Here is a 20,914-nt window from a genome sequence, read left to right on the forward strand (position 1 = left end):
AAAAAGATTGCAGTCAGAGTGCGTTTGGCGCTGCGGTTCAATCGTAAAAAAGCACGCGTTTTATATGATTGGTTAAATTTCTAAACCACGTTTGGGTACCTCAAATCCGCTTTTCACTCGGGTTGTTTTAATAAAACTAACTACTAAATATTTTATTTTGAAAATACGTTAATTAATTTGTGTAATTTTTTATTTGTTCTTTAATTTTTTTTAGTTTAAATTAAATTTTTTATTAATAAATATATTAAACAGAAAGAAATTATTATTATGGGTAAAAATGGTTTAAAGGTTAAAAATAAAAGAATTATGTAATTATATTTTTTAAATTATAAGGATTAAATAAAATTTATTCAAATTAATGTTTAAAATAATTAAAGTAATCAAAGATTAAATAGAATAAAAATACAGAATTAATTAATATATTTTTAAAAATAAAAAATTAATAATTAATTTTATTAAAATAGATAAATTAAATAATAATATTTAAACTCAATTAAAAATGAATTTAGTGATAAATAATTAGATTGAGATACGTTCCAATTCAAAAAAAATATTTATTTTAAATTTAAATTTTATATATTAAGTATCACTATTTAAATTTATTTATATAAATAATTAAAAATTTAATGAATAAATTGGTTTCATAAAACAAAAATAGCTCAATTACTTTAAAAAAAAATTCTTCAATTTTTGCGGCTATTTTTTTTTTCATCCTAAAATAAAAATATATGGCTCATATGAAATTTTAGTGAAATATTATGCCAGCATAGGAATATAGGTAAATGTTTAAAAAATTACACAAAAGGTGAGATAAAGTGTAGTAGATACGTATGGAATACAGTATGCAGCTTGTTCAATAATTAATTTAACCCAATTCTTCATTGGCATTGGAGTCATCAATCCGTACAAGGCCCACGATGACAATAAATGTTTTTACAACTATATATATATATATATATATATATATATATATATATGGGTATATTTCTCAATTTTTTTTATTTAAATTCAATTATAACTTTATTTTGTTTCTCCCAATATTCAAGGATGAAAAACACAAATTCAAATATGTGTCTACGATGACAATAGAAAAGACATTTAATACAAGTATAAAAATACTAAATGAACACTAATTTAGTATAAACCCTAAATCATTAGAAGTACAAACATGGACAAAAACCGAAACATTGCGAAAAAGAATATACAATAGAGAACATTAATGATGATTTCACAGGTCATTGGGCACAAATGAAGAATAAGATAATTTCTTGTAATAAAAACATTAAATGTATATTTTTTTTTCTCATTTGTAAATTCATTTAATTTTTCTGCTCATTTTAATTAAATCATACATATATAATAATTTGTATACTCAATAGATTATATTTTGCAATTTTTTTTTCAATAGTTACATAGACTTGCATTTTTTTTTTAATTTAAGCACACAATAATTTTGTTCTAAAAAAATTATTTTCTGTAATTTTTAAATTATTTTCTGTAAGTTTTAAATTATTTTTAACTGATTTAGAATTGAAATCAAAACCAACTCACAAAACTCAAATCCTTAATTGAAATTAAACCCATCATTAGTCCGGACCGAAATCGTTAAAAAAAACTGTACCTATACAATTCCGATCTCAATCCCTTCTTCCTTCTTCCCCAACCAAAACTGCTGGTTCCGGGAACGGACCGAACCACGGCCAGGCCTACCAACAGCCGTATCCTTCTAGATATCACATTGCCAATGCACTGGCATTTTGCTTCTGCGATGTGACCTTTTACTTTTATTACTATTATTATTATTATTATTATTATTATTACTGTAAGTAGTAGTTCATTGATACGAAAAGCAGTGTAAGGGATAGAAGCCCGATTACAACATACAAGAGGCATAAAACAATCAGGCAAACATTAATGAAACACAACCTATAAATCAAATAAACCCATGGTCATACACTCAATCCATAAAAAATTCAAGCCCACAACCAACAGTTTGGGTAAAATAGCAGAAACATTTGCACAAGACATTTTGCATGCATCGGGGAGAACAAGAGTCTCAAACAAGGCTAAAGCTGGATCTAGGAACTTCAACAAAACCACCCCCAGTAACTATGGATGGACTAAGTCAGAAATCCATATAGCCAAAAGAAACCATAAAGACCACAATGCTTGGAGGTAGCAGCGTAGTGCTCTTAACAACCATCAAGTTTTAAGAGCCAGCAACAACAAACGTGTATATGAACTCCAGAGATACCGCTCGCCAGAAAAATTCAAACTTCCTAAAAAATTTCACGCCAAATATCAACAACTCAGAATGAGACACTAGAATCCAACAAGGCTTGAAGCCAACACTGAGATAGTAGACCCAAAACAATAAGGAATCCTCAATCTTTGGACCTGTGGCCTGCAAAAAAATGAAGAACACCTATTTTTACAACCCAACCCAATAAATATCGAGAGAATTCACTTACCGGATCAGGGAAAGGTGGCCTTCCCCTGCCAGAAGAGGCAGAGAAAGACCTCTGGCAGACCTTTCGCTTCTTTCAATGCCACACTTGTTGACGTCTTGTATATGGTGATATTTTGCCTTCTAAGCATGGGCTGGAGCGGAGATTGTTGGGCTTCATGAACGTCTCCAGACAGATTACATGTTCTGTTATTTTTTCCCTTTCTCAAATCTAATTCCATTGTAGGTAAATATTGTTATTGTCCAATTCTAGCAACTTGTTAAAAATTGAGATGGCAGTATTAACTAACAAGTGGCCTAATTTCTGGTTGTAAATGCCCATTACCCAAATTGTTTTTTTCTTTTTTTCTTTTTCTTCCAAATTGCATAACCTGTGTTTTAACTCATGGGTACTCGAGGCATCTCCAAAATGTAAGTTTTATGAAATGGAACCTAATCACAGGTAAAGAAGCAAGTATTGGCTCAAACTCATAAACCAATCAACCAAAAATTGCTTCTTGTATTATGATTAATGTGTTCTTTTAAAGCAAATTAGAGGGATAAACATAATACTGTTGGCCAAAACCATGTTTCCTGTTTGGTATTGAATTTTGAAGTCTTAAACTGATTTTCTGAATAAAAATATTATTTTAGATGTCATTGAGAAAAGCAGTTTAAAAAAAATTATTTTATTATTTTAGTATTCTTATGACTAAAACTGATCAAATTTAATTTTTAATTATTTTTTAACATTATCTAACAAGTATATTTAAAAAAAGTGATTTTCTCAACGGTAATTTCAACAGTAATACCAAACAGACCCTAAAACTGATGTGCGGCACTGCTAATGTGAACTTATTTTTTCCGAAAAGAAGCGCTCTGGTTGTTGGCGTTGGGATTAGCCAATTGGCAAGTACCCATTGCCATTATCAGTTCGATTTCATTGTAGAGCTAACGAGCTTTCAAAATCTATCTGAATTGCCAAAGGATGGCCCAAGAACCCCGGCAGCTATGGCCGCCTTGGTAGTGCTGCTTTAGGTATACTTATTATTCTGTCCTCAGAATCAAAGCAAAAAATGATATTGTGAACTGTATCTTTCCAACTGCTTTTCCTTTACTTAGCTGTGCTGAGTAATGCTGCGTTGCAAAGCTATAAAACCGTAAATTAGGGGCTGAATCTGCCCACATTAACTAAGCTAAAATGCCCCACTCTTTAATTTACAAGCTTACACGCACCAAACCCAACTATAAAACTCCAGGAACAAAAATATCCAATCCTTTTAGTTTCTTTCATCAATGGACCCATTTATATATTTAACACTCTCTCTCTCTCTCTCCTCATTCTTGGTGGTAGGGTGCATGAATTTTCAATCTTCTAACACATGAAGTGTATACATATACTAATACATAAAACTCGTCTCCCAATTACTACTCTTAGTCAACTATATTACCATTATTTTTTTTGTTTTAATGGTCCCATTAATGGTGTGGCCTCTAGTTCTCTAGGGAAACCTAAATCTCATAATATTATAATAAAAAAGTTTGATATCGTAAGTCACTAAGGTGAATAATATCGTAATAACAGTAGAAAATAAATAAAAAAATATCGTATTTAGGGGTTGGTCTTTCTTATCCCATATCGACTGTGGAGAGTATGTGCATAGCACTTATATATGAGATGAGGAGTCTTAATAAAATTACTATAGTTTTATCAAGATATTGAGTCATATTTCTAAATATTAGGTTTGTGTCTCTATCTTTAGTAAAAAAAAATGTAAAAAAAATATTAAAATATATGAAATTTTTGTAACTAGACATGATACTATTCATCATAATGAGTCACTACGTATAATAAAATTCATATTATAATGGGTAATATATGTTATTGATTTAGATTTTTAATTTTACAATTAGACCATAAAAATTTTTACTTCTTTAGAAATCTCATAATCTTGACTGGGGTAGAAAAATTATTCTACAATATCATTATTTTCATATATTAGATGTAGTGATTTCTACTCCCATCAAGATTATGAGATTTCTAAAGCATGGCATTTAATAATAAAGGACTTTGTTTCTTGGCATTTATCATCCCTGGTTGTAAATATGCGGTGCTTCAATTTCTAGCCTGACCCAAATTGCATTCTGCGGCGTTTTCCCACTGACTCCAGGTTGTTCTCTTCGGCTATATGGGGTATATGTTATTTTCGTTTCCCATTGATTTGTCTGTTATATATAATGTGATCGAGTGTCCTGTGCTGTTTTCGTTCCTCAATAATGCTTTTGCGTTTCATGTTGGCTGCTACGATTCTAATGTTGCTGCTGTGCCTTGCGTCCATCCCAGTTATCATTTCAGCATCTGTTTTGTGTCTGGTTGCTTCTCGTCTTCCTGTGTTGATTTCGTAACTTTGTTGTACTGTTTTGTGGTTTGGATTGTGTTCTGATGTTGTTCTGTTTGTTTTGTACCTGCTACTTTGGTTCTGTTTTATGTTTTCCTGTATCCTGTTTTCCAAGTTTTTTAACTTACTTGTATTATCTTTAGTGTTTTGGGGAGTCTGACGACAGGATTAAAAGGATGTTACGAGTATTTATAATTCTAATACAATTTGCTTATAAAAAAAATATATCATTTTCATGGAAAATTAGACAAACAATAAGGAAATTCCTGAAGTTGTATAAGCTGTCATGTCTGCTTGGTCTTGGTTATTGAAGATATGCAATGAATCTGCCTTCCATATATAACACAACACAACTACCACTTCTCAACCATTTATAATCATCATCATATAATATATTAAGTTGCCAAGCCAACATCACTTAGAATTTACATAATTCTGTAAGTGATGGGAAATATAGAAAATAGAAACTAGCTAGAAAGTAGAGAATGTCATTTTCTTTGGCTATCACCATCACATAGATGCAATTTACATCAAAAAGATGTAGGATCTTTGATGAAGCGATAGTCTACCTAGCAATAATTTTCAATCGCATGAAGTGGCTAAGACAATCCTAATCACCAAACAAATATGTCATCTTCCTCATGTCCTTGCCCAATAATACGTTTCCTCTTCAGTATGATTATGAAGAGACTAATAGAAGAACTAATACTACCTCTAACATAAAGGTACCATAAATTATTATAGACAAAGTACAAGATTACATTAATAACGATTTTATGTTTTATGTTCTATGTTTATTCATTGCCATAAGCAGATAGATAAGGTGTACAATTTTCATTTGCATGCATCTATGTCTGCTTATAAGTAAATTTAAAGAGGACGAAATTAAATATATATCATAATTTTAGTTAATGTGGTCTTGCTGAGTGAAATTATTAGAAGGTACCCGGCCCATACCCTTCTCTTCCCATCCTCTCCATCTCTTGCACTACTTCATATGCATTTGTCCCCTAAAGCATAATTAAGAAATAATTAATTTCAATGAAGATAAATTAATGGCATCAACATATGTTAAAAGAGATTATTAAGATAAGATGCTGCATTTTCAAAGATTAATTACTATCATAATATGAATGTATTTGTACAATAATAACAAGATTTTTAAGATATGCCAAGGAAATAAACAAATCCCATATCCAAAAAGAAAGCATTAAATGAATTACCTGCATTGTTTCTATGACGTCCCTCTCCAAGTTGAAATCATAGTACATACTAGCTGCTGAAAGCTTCATTGAGAGAAACTACAAACAAGAATAAAAATGGAAATTAATTACTGAGTTCCATTGTAAATAAATAATAATATTCTAAGAAGATTAATTTTAATTATGATTCAGTAACTCACATCAATTTGATTCTGGAGTGACTGAACATAATTAATAATGACATCCAACATAACTGCCAATCCCATTGTCTGCAAAGGTATATTACAATTATATATCATATATATGATAAATCACCATATATACCATACACACACACACACACAAAAAGAGTAAATCGAGTTTTGTTTTTTTAATTAATTTACCTTATAACATCCTGGAACCAGGTCCTGTAAGTGCCTGAGTTTCTCATTGATTTTCTCTCTTCTTACCTACAATGCAGAAATATGTTCACATATAATTTTTAGCGTAATGGATTTTTCCCTTCTAAGTTCCAAACAGTTGAGAAAATAGAGAAGAATTCTATGGACTAATTTTCTTAAATTATAAAAAATATAAATTAATACCCTTTCTGCCAAACTATGACTATCTGTAGCTTGGCCCCTTTTTGCTCTCACATGAACAACTTCTGTTGGTTTCTGCAAATCTTTCTCATCCTTTCTCTTTCTTTTTCTTCCTCCGAAGCTCTGTAAGTATCACATTAATTGTTAGACACCCTAAAACTTGCACACACATAATACAACAGAAGCTTATATAAGACAAATTAAGCGCAGAAACACAATATCGATTTCTGACCTTAATATTTTCACTCAGCCCAGTTCCAAAAACTGCAGGAGTAGGAGATGCGTGCACCAAGCTTTGGATATTATTAGCAAAGTTCATAGGGAGATGGGGTTGCTGTTGATGATTGGAGAAGCTGCTGCCATTGAAGAAAGCTAAAAATTCTTGATCATCAGTTGAGCTGAAGTTCTCCAATGCTCTCAGCTGGTTATTCCCTATCAAATGCAAATTTGAATAGTTGATGCCTGAGAACCGTGGCTTAAGGTTTTGTACGTTCCCAGTAAACTCGTGAGCCATCTGATTCTAAATAAATCTTGTGTATATGCATATGCACTTAGAGGAAAACTTAAGATTGCAATATATAAATGAGCTTCTGGGGACCTACAACTTCTTTTATTTTCTTTCTTTTTTTTTTTTAAAAAAAAAAAATAGACCACTGCTAGATATAGGCATTGCCAAAATTACATAAATTATATATACTTGAATGTGTTTGTGTGTGTATGTGGAGAATGTATAAGGAATTACCTCTTATATTTTTTTAGATAATTAATCATTTCAAACTCACTTACATGAATAAAATAAGGGTTAATTTTATTAAAAAATAAAACTTAGATAACCAAATTTTAACTCAATTGATTTTTTTTATATATATTTTATTTATTATCTTGCAAAAATATAGACCAAAAAAAAAAAAAAAAAGATAAACGCAAATAAACCCATTGACAATTCAATTAGTATTGGTGCAATTTATCCATAATACGGAAACATAAGTTTTACACGTTCAGTATTTGAAACCACATGATTGAGAGGTAAAATTTGATGGGCATGGCATCCGTAAAAGAATTCTTGGAAATGACATGATTCCTTGCCACCATTTTCTATTTTTTAAGCACTGTTCACATTTACTAGTCTGATTCTGTATGGCCCAAAACTAATGAGTAATCTAAATCTATTTTTTCACTGCATAGAGCATATAATAATAATAATAATAATTTTCTTTGAATTTTTCATCTTATTTAAAAATTAAAATAATAGATCCACAAAAATCAATTTAGTTAGTAAGATAGCTCGAGTACTCTTACTATCCTTTTAGATGACGATTTATAAACTCCATTATAATTTATCAACAAAATTAATGATTTGTCTGCACTGAGAAAGTTTTACTTTTTTTTTTAATTAAAAAAAATTAAAATAACAAGTTTCTTTTAATATTTTTACATAAATTTTAGGTATTTAATTCAAATTCTGATCAATATGACTAAAGCAAATAAAAAATTCCCAAAATCAGTATCATTTTCCTTGTGATTCCAAGATATGTTCATTCAATTCCCACTTGAACTCCCACTAATCAATAAACTAGAAAACAAAGATACTCATAGATTAGAGATGTTACATTAATATTTGACTCAAGCATCCTAATATGGTATTATATTCCAGTAATTAATACATATTCTAATTAGGGTTTTGTTGACAACTTGATCACCTATACTAGAATCCAAAACTTGTGGATATAGATGTCTTGCTTGGGAAATGCAATTGCATGGGGCTATATATGAAGAGAATCTTCACTAGAATGGGCGTACGATTTTCATGCTCCTAAAATTTGACATGTTTTCTAACAGTTGGAAGGACTTAGTCTTTCAAAACTGAGATTCATCAAATATGTCAAGATTCCTAATAGTGCACCAAACCAAAAGGCTGTTAAGGCCCTGCACATTGACTGTAATTTGCCATAGCCAGTGTTTTAGTGTTAATGTGAAATGAGACTGTCACCGTCTTCATAAAAGGTATTCAATGATTCTTTTGGTTATGCTTGGATTTCATTCAATTGTCTTAAAATTATGTACATTTTCATGCTGAACTCAACTGAATTGAAGATAAAAATAACCAAATTGAATTTCTTTGGTTCTATCAATTTATGGTTTTGTTTGGGGCCCTTAATTAGGCAATTTGATCGGGGACAAAAGATCAAATGGATATTACGAGATGCAAGTGACAAATGCAATTCTGCTTTTTTTCTCAAATAGATCATAGGTCAAGAAAAGAAAACAAGACAAATCAAATAAATAAAATATGAGAAAGTATCATCATTTAATCTTGAAAGCCAATGGAAAAAAATATATGTACATATTGAGCAGCTCGTTTTGAATAGCCCATTAATTATTAGCATTTAAAGACTAAAATGTCTCATGGCATGGGGCTTGAGGCTTCTAATATGACTAGCCTAAGGGATTCTCAGCACTTATTGGGCAATTGGGTGCAATTTTTGTAAAGCCCAATGTATATATCCTTATTCCTCAAGGCCTCTATTTGATCACCAAGCTCTCAAGCAAAATCAGAACTACAATTTTTCGTTGCATCTACTGAGAAATTTTAAATTATATGAAAAAGACGCAAAAGGATTCAAAGAAATGAACTGTAGGACAAGGCTAAAGCAGTAATCTTTGCGCAAGTAAATATTGTTAAAAAGTCAGAATTGCCCCCACGCAGGATCGAACTACGGACCTTCAGTTTACAAGACTGACGCTCTACCACTGAGCTATAGGGGCTCCTTTAGGTAAAATTGTCATCCAAAATTATTTAACAAATAATCAGATACTCGTCAACCATATACACAAGGGAATCGAATCGACCAATAAAATAAGCAGTAGTTAGTTATGCAAGCCTGCTGCAAAAGTCTTCTCCTTTCTTTATCTTTTTGGGGTGGCGGTGGGCAGGCACCCTTGAGGTCAAAATGCCAGAGCAAGAGAACAGGAAAAAATCTATGGAAAGTTGAAACATCACATGCCACTATACATTTATCACCGAAAAATTTGTGGAAATATCTAATGCTAAGAGAGAGCCCTTTAGACCAAACTCATAAAATAAGTGGCTATGTGCATCCTAATTTCTATGACATTAATTAGTTTTGGACAATAAACATACAAATCTTTCATTAATTAAGTTGTTACAATTTACACCATTCTGAAAAGATTTCATAATTCTTCTAAAAAATTTCTTAATTAAGGAAAGAATTGCCCAAGAAAATGGTTTGAAGTATGATTTTAGATTCTTGATCATATAAATACATGATGAAATTAATTGAAAATATACAAAGAAGACAAAATCATGCAATGCATCATTATGAACATTATCTCAATGCAGGGACAAGATAATATCCTCTCCTTTCTGTTGTGAAAATAAAAAGCAATGTCAAGTTAATGAAATTAATTCGAAGTCAGTTCAAACCTGTATGAGCAAACGTGCATACACATTCAATATCTTAAATATTTTTGACAAAATTGATATTATGTGTTTTAGTCACTGTTATTATGGGGATGTATCACATGAAACTATAAAAATTATTGATTTTAATTGAAATACTTTTATCTATTAGGTGAGTGAGTCGCATGAGATGCTTTACCAGTTTACATTCAAAAATGTATAAGTGACAAATGCATCTCTTTCCACTCGTACTGGAAGCTATAGGCTGGCTGAATATGGAAACCTCTATCCTCTAAGCTCAAGTTCAAAACCCCTTGTCTCGGCTTCAATTATTGATTCTTGTATACTCTTCTTTTTCCAATCTTTTCACAGCTTTAAACTCATACCTTAGGCCCCCACTAGCTTCCTCTACATTTAAATCCCTCCTGGCCTCCTTGTACCATTTTGTCCCAATGTTTCTTGCCATATTTTATATTATATATATATTAAAAAAATCAATATCATCTCATTTGGCAGATTTGCCAACGGAGGAGCCCCAGAAGGGAGATAAGAGTGTGGATCCTTTCGAAAGAGTTGAACTCAAGATGTAGACATCAATTGCACCGTTAAGGTCAAGTGTCTGTCATTAGATCATTGGTTCATGTCTTATCATTTTGACAATCATATTATATGCTGTGGAAATCAACTATTAATTAAATACAGTCAAATTTAAATTGCATTAGGAACAGTAAACATTTCATTTTCCCTAGCAAACCCTACATATGACCCTTTTGGGTCTTTTTCCTTAGCTTTGATGGGTTTCATTTTTAGATATAAAGGTTCCAAACAGTTTTCAATATTTTCTTAATTACTTTTTTTTCATTTATTAAGATATTTTCTATTTTTATTTTACAATGAAAGATTAATCCTTTTGCAATTTATAATTATCTTTTTTAATAATATATTTTCTAATAATCAAACTTAAGTTCTCCCTTTTAAAACTTAATAAGCCTTACCACTATATCCAATACTTATTAATATTCCCTTAATTACTATTGATTAATTAAGAAACTCCTTATTTTTCACAAGTGAGTTGAAATTTTATTAAAATAAATTGTCCAAGATCAATTAAGAAAACTCTACACTTTTAAAAATAAGTTTTATCCTATTGATATTAGAGTTATCTCAATGATTATGAAATTTGAGTTTGAATACTAATTGAATCTAAGCTATATATATATATATATATATATATAATCTACACTTCATGTTTTTTAATAAACACAATATTTCATTTGTCGTATGTATAAAATAGTTTGCATGTGTCTTTTATTTATTTATTTTTTTTTCAAAAAAGAAAATTATACATGATCCGAGATTTAGTTTTGTATTTAACCTGTAATATATTTTGTCTAGTCAATCACGTTTCTTGCAAAGTGAGCTTAGAAAAGAAAAAAAAAAGGAATGAATCATTGCCCTTGAGAAATAAACATAAATCATGAAATATGGCAAAGACTTGGCTGTATTGGACTGTTGATACTCTTGTCTTTGGACTGATCTCTCCACCTATGACTATGAAGAATATAGCTGGCTAGTCTTTTAAAATTCATAAAATTATCTATAAAGTTGGTGGAATATATGCAGAGGAACAGTCCCCACTTTGTACTTGCATGATGATGGTATGTGATTTGCCTCTTTCTTGATTGATGGTTAAAAAAAAAAAAAAAAACTCTGAATTTTCCAACTTGAAGTGTGATTATTGATATATATCTTATTGCTATGGGTAGGACCCATGAAGTGGACCATAGCTTTAGCTATATTTTCATTGCCACCTATTCAGGCTGGCACATCGGAAATGAGCAATGCGACACACACAGAAAATTCCATTCATTTTTGTATATAAAGGGAAGAGCTTGTGGAGAGACTGCTCTATGGTTTCCAAGCTTACCAATCCGAGTCTTAAAAGAAATCTACTCTGATTTCTCTCCCTGAGGCACAGTATGAGAACTCCAGTGCCTAGTAGTGTTACAAAGGGGATTTGCAATTCTCGTGAGGAGGAAAGCGAGCTAAGAAGAGGTCCTTGGACCCTTGAAGAAGATACTTTGCTCACTCATTACATAGCTCGTCATGGCGAAGGACGTTGGAATATGTTAGCAAAATATGCAGGTAATTAATTAATTAATTAAACTACTAATTACGATTGACAAACTTTTTTTTTTTTTATTCACCATGTTTTGTTTAATTAATGACTTTTCAGGACTGAAGAGAACTGGAAAGAGTTGCAGATTGAGATGGCTGAATTATCTAAAACCTGACATTAAGCGTGGCAATCTTACCCCTCAAGAGCAACTCTTGATCCTCGAACTGCACTCCAAGTGGGGTAACAGGTAAACCTTAATTAATTAATTAATTACCTTGTTAATTATATTAATCTCAAGAGATCAATTCTTAAATAGCTAAGTTTTTTATTGTCCTCTTTATATTTAGGTGGTCAAAAATTGCGCAGCATCTGCCTGGAAGGACTGACAATGAAATCAAGAACTACTGGAGAACAAGGGTGCAAAGGCAGGCACGTCAGCTTAATATTGAGTCTAATAGTAAGAGGTTCCTGGATGCTGTTAGGTGTTACTGGATGCCAAGATTGCTTCAAAAAGTGGAGCAAAATTGCAATTCATCATATCCTTTATCAACCCTGGATTCACAAACTCATGTAATTGCTTCTGCATCATCAACCAATTTCACAGTTGACAATTCTTCGTCATCAGAATCATTTCCTCCACAAACCAAATTGGCACAATACTCAAATCTTGCAAGTGAACATTCAAGTTCAGTCACTAGCCCTAGTGTTCTCTCCACAGATTCCATGCCAATCTCACGCCAGCCTGAATTTCTCGAAAACCCGGCAATTATTAGTCCACCTCTACTTGATAATACAGTCAATAACAACCTAATTCTAAGTGACGGTTACTATGTGGAGAACAGTGGCTATCACATGGACGGATTCAATCCTGCTTCTATGCCTGAAATTGGCACTTTTGGTGATTCAACATCAGAATGCCAAATGGCAGAAGGCAATTGGGTATTTGATTATGACATGACGGATACTCTATGGAACATGGATGACATATGGCAGTTTAGACTTTAGAGAAAGGGAATGAGAAGGCCATATATCTATATACCATCTATAGCTCTGTGATTATGGTTAGGGACATCCACACGTATATCATCTTGACGCAGACATCATATACTGATTTGGAATGGGTTTGCAAGGATGTGTAATGGAATTATAACTAGTAACTTACATTTTGTAGTTCATAAAGAAAATACTCATATATATGGTTAGAAATTATTTAGTGTTCTTTTCTTAATCTTTGATCAACCATAGAAATTTAACAAAATAATTATTGGAAAGAAAATGATAAAGACTAATTTAAGGATATATCCAATTTTCTTTTTCTTTCCCCTTTCTCAATTGGTTGTTTTCATTGCATTTTCTACAAAAATTATAAAATTCCAGGACCGCCAAATGGTAACCGGAAAAACAAGAGAAGACTAGAAAGGTGGTAGTCAATTCAGGAAATGATGGGAGGACATGACTACAAATAGGTTCGGAAGTGGACTCGTGTCTAAAGGGTAGATATTAAACACTCACATGTTAAGAGGACCTGGAGGAAAGTAGAGGAAAGTAGAGGAAAGGGCGTGGGGGCTGTATTTTTGCAACTAGCCAGATTGGGGGGTTGCCTTAGAAAAAGCAACTAGAATGAGAGGAGGGAAACACTTACACATCACTTCAAATAAAGTTGTTGATAATCTATAGAGCAATGTATCTGAGATTTGCAAGTGCAAAAGCAGTGGAGATAATAATAATAATAATAATAATAATAATAATAATAATAATAATAATAATAATTTCTTTTCTTGGAGCTTCCACGTATAAAGAAGATAATGCATTACTTAATTAAAACCTTGTCCTCCTTTCCACCATGGGATGATTCTTGACAAGTCACCAATTCCATTATTAAATCATGTACAACTTGTCCTATTCCACTGGTATTCTCAAACGTGGAACGTATGTTCGAAAATGATGCTATAGGTGGCAACAATGATTTCATCAATGTTGGATTTTTTTTTTTTTAAATAGAGATAAAAGCATATTTTCATTTCACGACCAAGAGATATTTACAGAGTACTTAGAGATTTATAATAGAATTTATGTATCGGCTAATTATGGGGATTTTTAACAATAGTCAGTAAAATATTTTATGGGTATAAATATTAAACAAATTAATTACAATGAAAATAATTTTAAAACTTAAGAATTCAATTTATTTATTATTATTTTAAATTAAAGATATATTTATATTTTATTCTTGTATTTATAAAAGTAACTCTAAATATATGTGATTTGTAATACCCCTATTTGCATAGCTTGATATATTTCACTGTTTCGCTGATCGGTGTCAGTCTGGATAATTAAGGGGATTAGAATTACTGATACGGTGTGTTGTGTGTCCGCAAGTGCACGGGTCACAGTAGTATAGTTTTAAAAAATGATATCGATCCCACAGGGAATTGTGCTTAAATTGGAAATAAAAGTATAAGCTAATTAGAATGACAAAAATTAAAAGATATTGAAAATAAAATCTAAAAATTAAAATTAAGACAAAAATTAAAGATGTAAAATGAAATTTGGAATTAAAATTGGTATTTAAGGAATTAATGCTAAATCAAACAATTAACTAAAATTAATTAGACTAGATTACCAAAAATTAATTTGAAATTTCTATTTATGAAATTAAGAAGAATTAAATCTAAAAAAATAAAGTAATTCTAGATATTGGATTTAAATTGAAATTGCTATTTATGAGATTTGGAGGATTTAAATCTAAATTCAATGAAAATTAAATTGATTCTAGAGATTGGATTTTCAATATTGTTTGCATGTGGTTTATCCTTAATTTAGCCAAACACATGAGAATTGCAATTTTGAGGGAAATCAATTCTTAAATTTTTGAAACCTTTTTCAAGCATCTCAAAATTGGTTTTCATTAAATCAAACCCTGTTTTCACGGTATTTCAAATCTAACAAAAACCCAATTAATGCTCTAATTGATTTTTGGAAAGTTCCCCTTAATCTTCTTAGCTTATTTCTAACACCAAGAAAATAAAGTTTATTGCAAGATTATCCATCCCCAATATTCACTTTTCAGTCCATCTATTAAGGATTAAAACTTAACTTAATGAGGGCCCATTCATCAAGCAAGGAAATAAGCACACAAGCAATAAATCAAAATATAACAATCTTCATTTAAATGGCTAAATCAGTTCAAAACCACAAAACAAATCAATATTTACAAACCCATCTCTAGAATCTCAATAAACTACTCACAAATCATTGTTTAAAGACAAACCCAAATGAAGAAATGAAGAAATAATGGAAATGTAAGCTAAAGGGGTAGAAAAACCCAAAGAAATTGCGTAGGATCTCTGCAGAAAAGTGCGTAAACGTGATCCTTGCTTTCGGAAGAAGATGCAGAAGATGCTCCTCCCTTTCCCTCTTTCTATCTTTCTAAAAATGCCTCCCTTGCTCTCTATGGAAAGAAAGTGATAAAGGGCACTTTATATAGGCAAGGGGACTGTTCTAGAATGGGTAAAAGGGGGAAGGATCCAGAGAAAGTGAGGTAAAAAGGCTGGAGCAACGGAAATGCCACGTCAACAATTTTCCAGTAAAAACGACATAAGCCGAGTCAGTTGTGTCGCGGGTTGTGTCGCCGCCTCGGCGTGAATATTCGACGATCGACACAACCTCGCGACATAAGCTAATCGGTTGTCAGGCCGCAGTTGTGTCGCTTCTACCATTTTTAACTCAACTTCAAAATTTTTGCAATTCGATTTTAATCTCCTCCAAATGGCTACTCTGATCAAAATACATCAAATTTCTCCAAATTTATCCTACAAAACAAATGAATTCCAAAAATTAAACTAAGAAAAGTGAAAATTGCAAAATTGACTAAATATATACTAATATCTAAAATAATAGCTATGAATAAGGGTAAATTATGTGCAAAAATTACTCCTAAATGATGATCTAAAATGCATGCATCAAATTCCCCCATACTCAAACTCTTGCTTGTCCTCAAGCAAAATTTCATTAAAACTCATTTGGAAGGGAATAGAATCAGTCTTTGAAAACACAAAATTCACTAATCCAAACTACCAACTTACCTCTAGCCACCAACATTCCAAATTCCCACCAGCAAAAGCACAAAGAATGAAGCAAGCACTCTCAACTATTACAGAATAGCTAAGAATTAACCAATCAACCCAAGCAACAAATACCAACCAGCTACAAGAGTCAATTGTGCCAAAACAAACCTAAATGAAATAGATAGCCAATGCGTCTCAAATAGATGGTGAGTAATGTATGAAAGATTATATTGCCAAACCCATATGCAAGCATAAAAGATCTAACTCTACTAATGTAACAAGCATTTTTCAAAGAATCATTAGGTCTTTTTAAGGGTTGTAATGGGGTCAAATAGGGTAAGATTGTGGTTAACAAAGAAAGGGAATAAGGTAAACAAAATATGAGAATAATATTAATCATGAAACTCAAAGTGCATCCAATTTTTTCTTTTTTTTTTTTTTTTTTTTTAAATCAAATATTTTTTTATTTTTTTATTTTTTATAATACTAATTTTTTTTATCAAGAGGAAAGAAATTCACAATGAATCTTAAGTGCTAACACAATAAAGGGACTACTTTTATAATATATTTTTTTATTTTGTATGTGTCCCTATTTCACGTCACACCCAAAATTACCTTTGGGATATTTTGGTGACCTTTTCAACTTTTCACAATTACTCTAGCACTTTTCAAGATGTTTCAATCCTCCGAGATTTTTTTTTATTTATTTATTTTATGCACTTAATTGCTAAAATATTATTCTCATAGATAGGTGGTAGTGTTTAGGTTTAATGGCTAGGTAAATGATTTGGGTTCCAAAGAAATTAGGGAATTAAGGTTCAAGGGGGTTTTGCAAGGGTTGAAATGAAATTAAGGTAGGTTAAGGCTAAATGTGAGGTTTAAAATATGAAGGAATGCCTAAATCATATTCTTATCAAATGCAAGTTAAAAATTTCGCTTTGAAAGATCTAAGATGCTTGTTCTAGGAATGGTGAGACGACAATGACCATTTTCTTTCTTAAAGGTTTTATCCAGACACTCAAAACTCAAAATAATTAATCAGAATCTATATACCTAGATGAATGTATTAATTTTCAGCTATTAAGTAAGAGAAAGAATAATGCTTAAGACTTTGTACCCAGCTGGAACTTTCATTCCACTAACCATCTAAAGGCAAGTTGGTTTGCTTGAATAAGTGGCTTATGGAATTCAAAGACTGGTTTAAAAATCCAAAAATTTTAAATGAAATGCATGAGTGTAAATGTCAAGTCAACCTATATGCAACTAAATATGCGTAACTAAGTATATGAGGCTATATGCAAGTGTATGTATGTGAATATGTACAAGTATGAAGTAATGAGTGTGTCGCTATATGCAAATGAAAAAGAAAAATAATTTTTGCAAGGAAAAATAATTTTTGCAAAAAATTTACCCTCTCCCCCATACTCAGAATGAACATTGTCCTCAATGTTAAAAATGTGCAAGGAATGGGATAATTTGGCTATATGTGCATAGAGAAATTATTACCCTGTTGCATAAGCGATAGCACAACTTGTGTTGAAAGTGACACAAGCTGAGATAAGAAGTGTTACCTCATTGAAGTGCAGCCAATTTAATTAGGTAAAATTTGGATTTCACAGCACTCATTGCAAAAGAAATAACAATGGAATCCATTAAATCGATTAATCTCAAAAATTTGGAATAGGGAAGTTAAGCGCAGATAATATAATTATCAAGTGTAAATTTTAAAGCGAGTGAGCAATGTACTAAAAACATAAAAGAAAAATGTATGTTATGAGGAACTAAAAAAACTGAATAAGTAAATGGTTAAAATAAAAACAACACAAGCAAAATATTAACAAGTTCAAAATACTAATTAACGAAATTAAAGACATGAAATGTAAATGGAGAATAAAAGCTGGTCAGTCGGGTATGAGAAGTCCTTTGCCCTTGCCATGTTGTGACGGTGGTGGTGCTTGTGGTGGCTGCTGGCCCATTCCGGTGAAGAGAATTTTTATTCCAAAAGGGTGCCCAGCGAACACAAGCGGCGACACAAGCAAAACCTTGCTATGTTAAAACGCCCAATTTGACTAAATTTCATAGCACCTAAAAAAAATTGAAACAAATTAGATTTCAAATGATTAAACCTTCATAACATGAATTCTAATTGTTCAACCTGTTATGTTTATTAAATACTTACACAAAATAATTTTTCAAAGCACCAATTCACACACCCATTTTCAAATAATTTTCTTGTTAAACCAAGATGTTAAAATTTGGAAAAATTTTCTCTTAAAATTAACCAAAAGGGCAATGAATCCAGCAATATGAACCAGCAAATACTCAACAAAAGAGAGATAAAAATTATAAGTGAACAAATTAAAAACCTAAAATTTAAAGCTAAATAAAATTTTTATTGCTCATTTGCTTGCAATGCATTGCATCCCATCTGCACAAGGAAATTAGAACAATGTTAAATTCAATCTAATATATATAAAAAAAAAAAAAAAAAAAAGAAAAGAAAAAGTTATGCACAAAAATGCTAAGTTTAGGTCTTTAGCTTGACCATACTCACTCAAGATGTTATGGAGAATGAGAGAGATAGCAAGTTGCTATCTTCTCGATTGGCTCACCAACTGAATAGTGCCTCAACCTTTGCCCATTTACCTTGAAATTACAGTTTTTCACCAAAATTTCAACAAGACCATGGGGGAAAACTTTCACAATTTTAAATGGGCCGACCACCTTGATTTTAATTTTCTGGAAAAAATTTCAACCTTGAATTGAATAAGAGAACCAAATCTCCTTTCTTAAAGTCCTTTTTCTTGATATGCTTATCATGCCATTTTTGTTCTTTCTTTATAGATCCTAGCATTTTCATAAGCATCAAGTCTCAATTCTTCTAACTCATCAAGTTGCAAAAGTCTTTTGTGTCCAAAGAAAGCTTGTAAATCAAAATTGATTGCTCTTATGGCCCAATGGCCCAATAAGCTTTATGTTCTAACTCTAGCAAATGGCATGATTTCCAAAACTAACCTATAAGGTGTAGTTCCTATGGGGTTTTAAATGCTGTTCTATATGCCCAAAGAGTGTCATCTAATTTAAGGGACCAATCAATCTTTTCTGGACTTATTGACAGTTTTCTCCAAGATTTGCTTGATTTCTCTATTTGTGATTTCTACTTGGCCATTTGTTTGAGGGTGATATGGTGTGGCAATCCTATGCTTTACCCCATATTTTCTCATCAATTTTTCAAATTGGTGGTTGCAAAATGGCTACCACCATCACTAATTACGTGGGGCACCAAACTGGTCAAAACAAATTTTTCGTAAATTTCACCACAACTTTGCATCATTGGTAGGTGTAGCAATAGCTTCTACCCATTTAGATACATAGTCTACCCTACCAAGATATATTTATTCCCATAAGAAGATGGAAATGGCCCCATGAAATCAATTCCCCACACATCAAATAATTCAACTTCTAATATAGACTGTTGAGGCATCTCATCTCTCTTGGAAATGTTGCCTACCCTTTGGCACCTATCACACCTGCTTACAAAGTCTCTCACATGTTTAAATATTTTAGGCCAATAGAAACCTGATGTTAAGACCTTTTCAACAGTTTTTGAGACACTAAAATGACCACCATATTCAGAGGAATGACAATGGTAAATAACATCATGCATTTCTTCCTCTGGTATACATCTCCTAATTATTCCATCATTACATCTTCTAAACAAAGAGGTTCTTCCAGAATAAAATTTAACATCATGCAAGAATCTTTTCTTTTCTTAAGATAAATCAGTGGCAAGACACCACAAGACAAGAAATTCACAATATCAAAGAAACCATGGAAGTGCAGAATTCAACACATACAATTGCTCATTCATGAAAAACTCATCAATTGGCACAATTTCATCATCTTTATTTTCAGTTTTTATCCTAGAAAGGTGATCAGCCACCACATTCTCAACACCCTTTTTATCTCTTATTTCCAAATCAAATTCTTGAAGTAACAATATCCATCTAATCAACCTAGATTTAGCTTCTTTCTTGCTCATCTTATACTTATACAATAAATTCTCATGTTAAAAATTTTATCATTTACGTGGCAAAGAGACAAATAATGATGAGGAAAAAATACTTTATCAGAATAATACAATGAAATTTATTAAGTTGTGGCATAATTTACTCATTTCGCTTCAAAATTAAATGGCAAGTTCAAAGTATTCACATCAGATGGTGTTTCCAGGCTCTCTTGGATCAAAAAAAATTTATCATTTCAATTGTCAAATAGACACATGCGGGATTTGTTTGTTGATCAACATGGTTTATCAATAAAAACAAAGAAACTCATCAGCAAATCAAAATATTCAAAAATGAAAAAAAAAAATCAAAAAAAATGAATTTGTTAATTTTTAAAGAAAAAAAATGAAATAAATAACAAATTAAGGTAAGATTTTGAAAAAAATCCTGAAACTCCCTTAATGGTTGGAAACTTGATTTTTTACCAATTTTTTTTTTTAGTTTTATTTTTTTAATTCTATTTTTTTCTAGTTCAATTTTCCCTAAATTTGCTTATTAAAAATCTTTCCTCCATTTAATTTCATTATCATTAAAATCACACATCTTTTCACAATTAAATTTAGAACAATCAAGATTCAAATTATATGAATCAAAAAATCAGCAATAAGATCC

At 31.3% G+C, this 20,914-nt stretch overlaps 2 protein-coding genes and 1 non-coding gene across 3 annotated transcripts; 1 reads left to right on the forward strand and 2 right to left on the reverse strand.

The window, feature by feature from the left end:
- Window positions 1–5,560: 5,560 nt before the first annotated feature.
- On the reverse strand, window positions 5,561–7,189 carry LOC110659666 (transcription factor bHLH75-like). Its single transcript, XM_021817670.2, has 6 exons — window positions 6,861–7,189; window positions 6,632–6,751; window positions 6,431–6,496; window positions 6,248–6,316; window positions 6,069–6,146; window positions 5,561–5,855 (listed from the first exon to the last, which is right to left on the reverse strand). The coding sequence occupies exons 1-6, from the start codon at window positions 7,140–7,142 to the stop codon at window positions 5,781–5,783; spliced, it is 690 nt and encodes a 229-aa protein (XP_021673362.2). The 5' UTR covers window positions 7,143–7,189; the 3' UTR covers window positions 5,561–5,780.
- A 2,133-nt stretch (window positions 7,190–9,322) lies between these two features.
- Window positions 9,323–9,394, reverse strand: TRNAT-UGU (transfer RNA threonine (anticodon UGU)). Its single transcript has one exon. It is a non-coding gene; the product is annotated as a tRNA-Thr (tRNA).
- A 2,481-nt stretch (window positions 9,395–11,875) lies between these two features.
- On the forward strand, window positions 11,876–13,381 carry LOC110658095 (transcription factor MYB62). The gene is made up of 3 exons (XM_021815583.2): window positions 11,876–12,194; window positions 12,286–12,415; window positions 12,516–13,381. The coding sequence occupies exons 1-3, from the start codon at window positions 12,029–12,031 to the stop codon at window positions 13,171–13,173; spliced, it is 954 nt and encodes a 317-aa protein (XP_021671275.1). The 5' UTR covers window positions 11,876–12,028; the 3' UTR covers window positions 13,174–13,381.
- Window positions 13,382–20,914: the final 7,533 nt, after the last annotated feature.

Source organism: Hevea brasiliensis, chromosome 17, assembly GCF_030052815.1.
Source record: "Hevea brasiliensis isolate MT/VB/25A 57/8 chromosome 17, ASM3005281v1, whole genome shotgun sequence".
NCBI classification, from domain to species: Eukaryota; Viridiplantae; Streptophyta; class Magnoliopsida; order Malpighiales; family Euphorbiaceae; genus Hevea; species Hevea brasiliensis.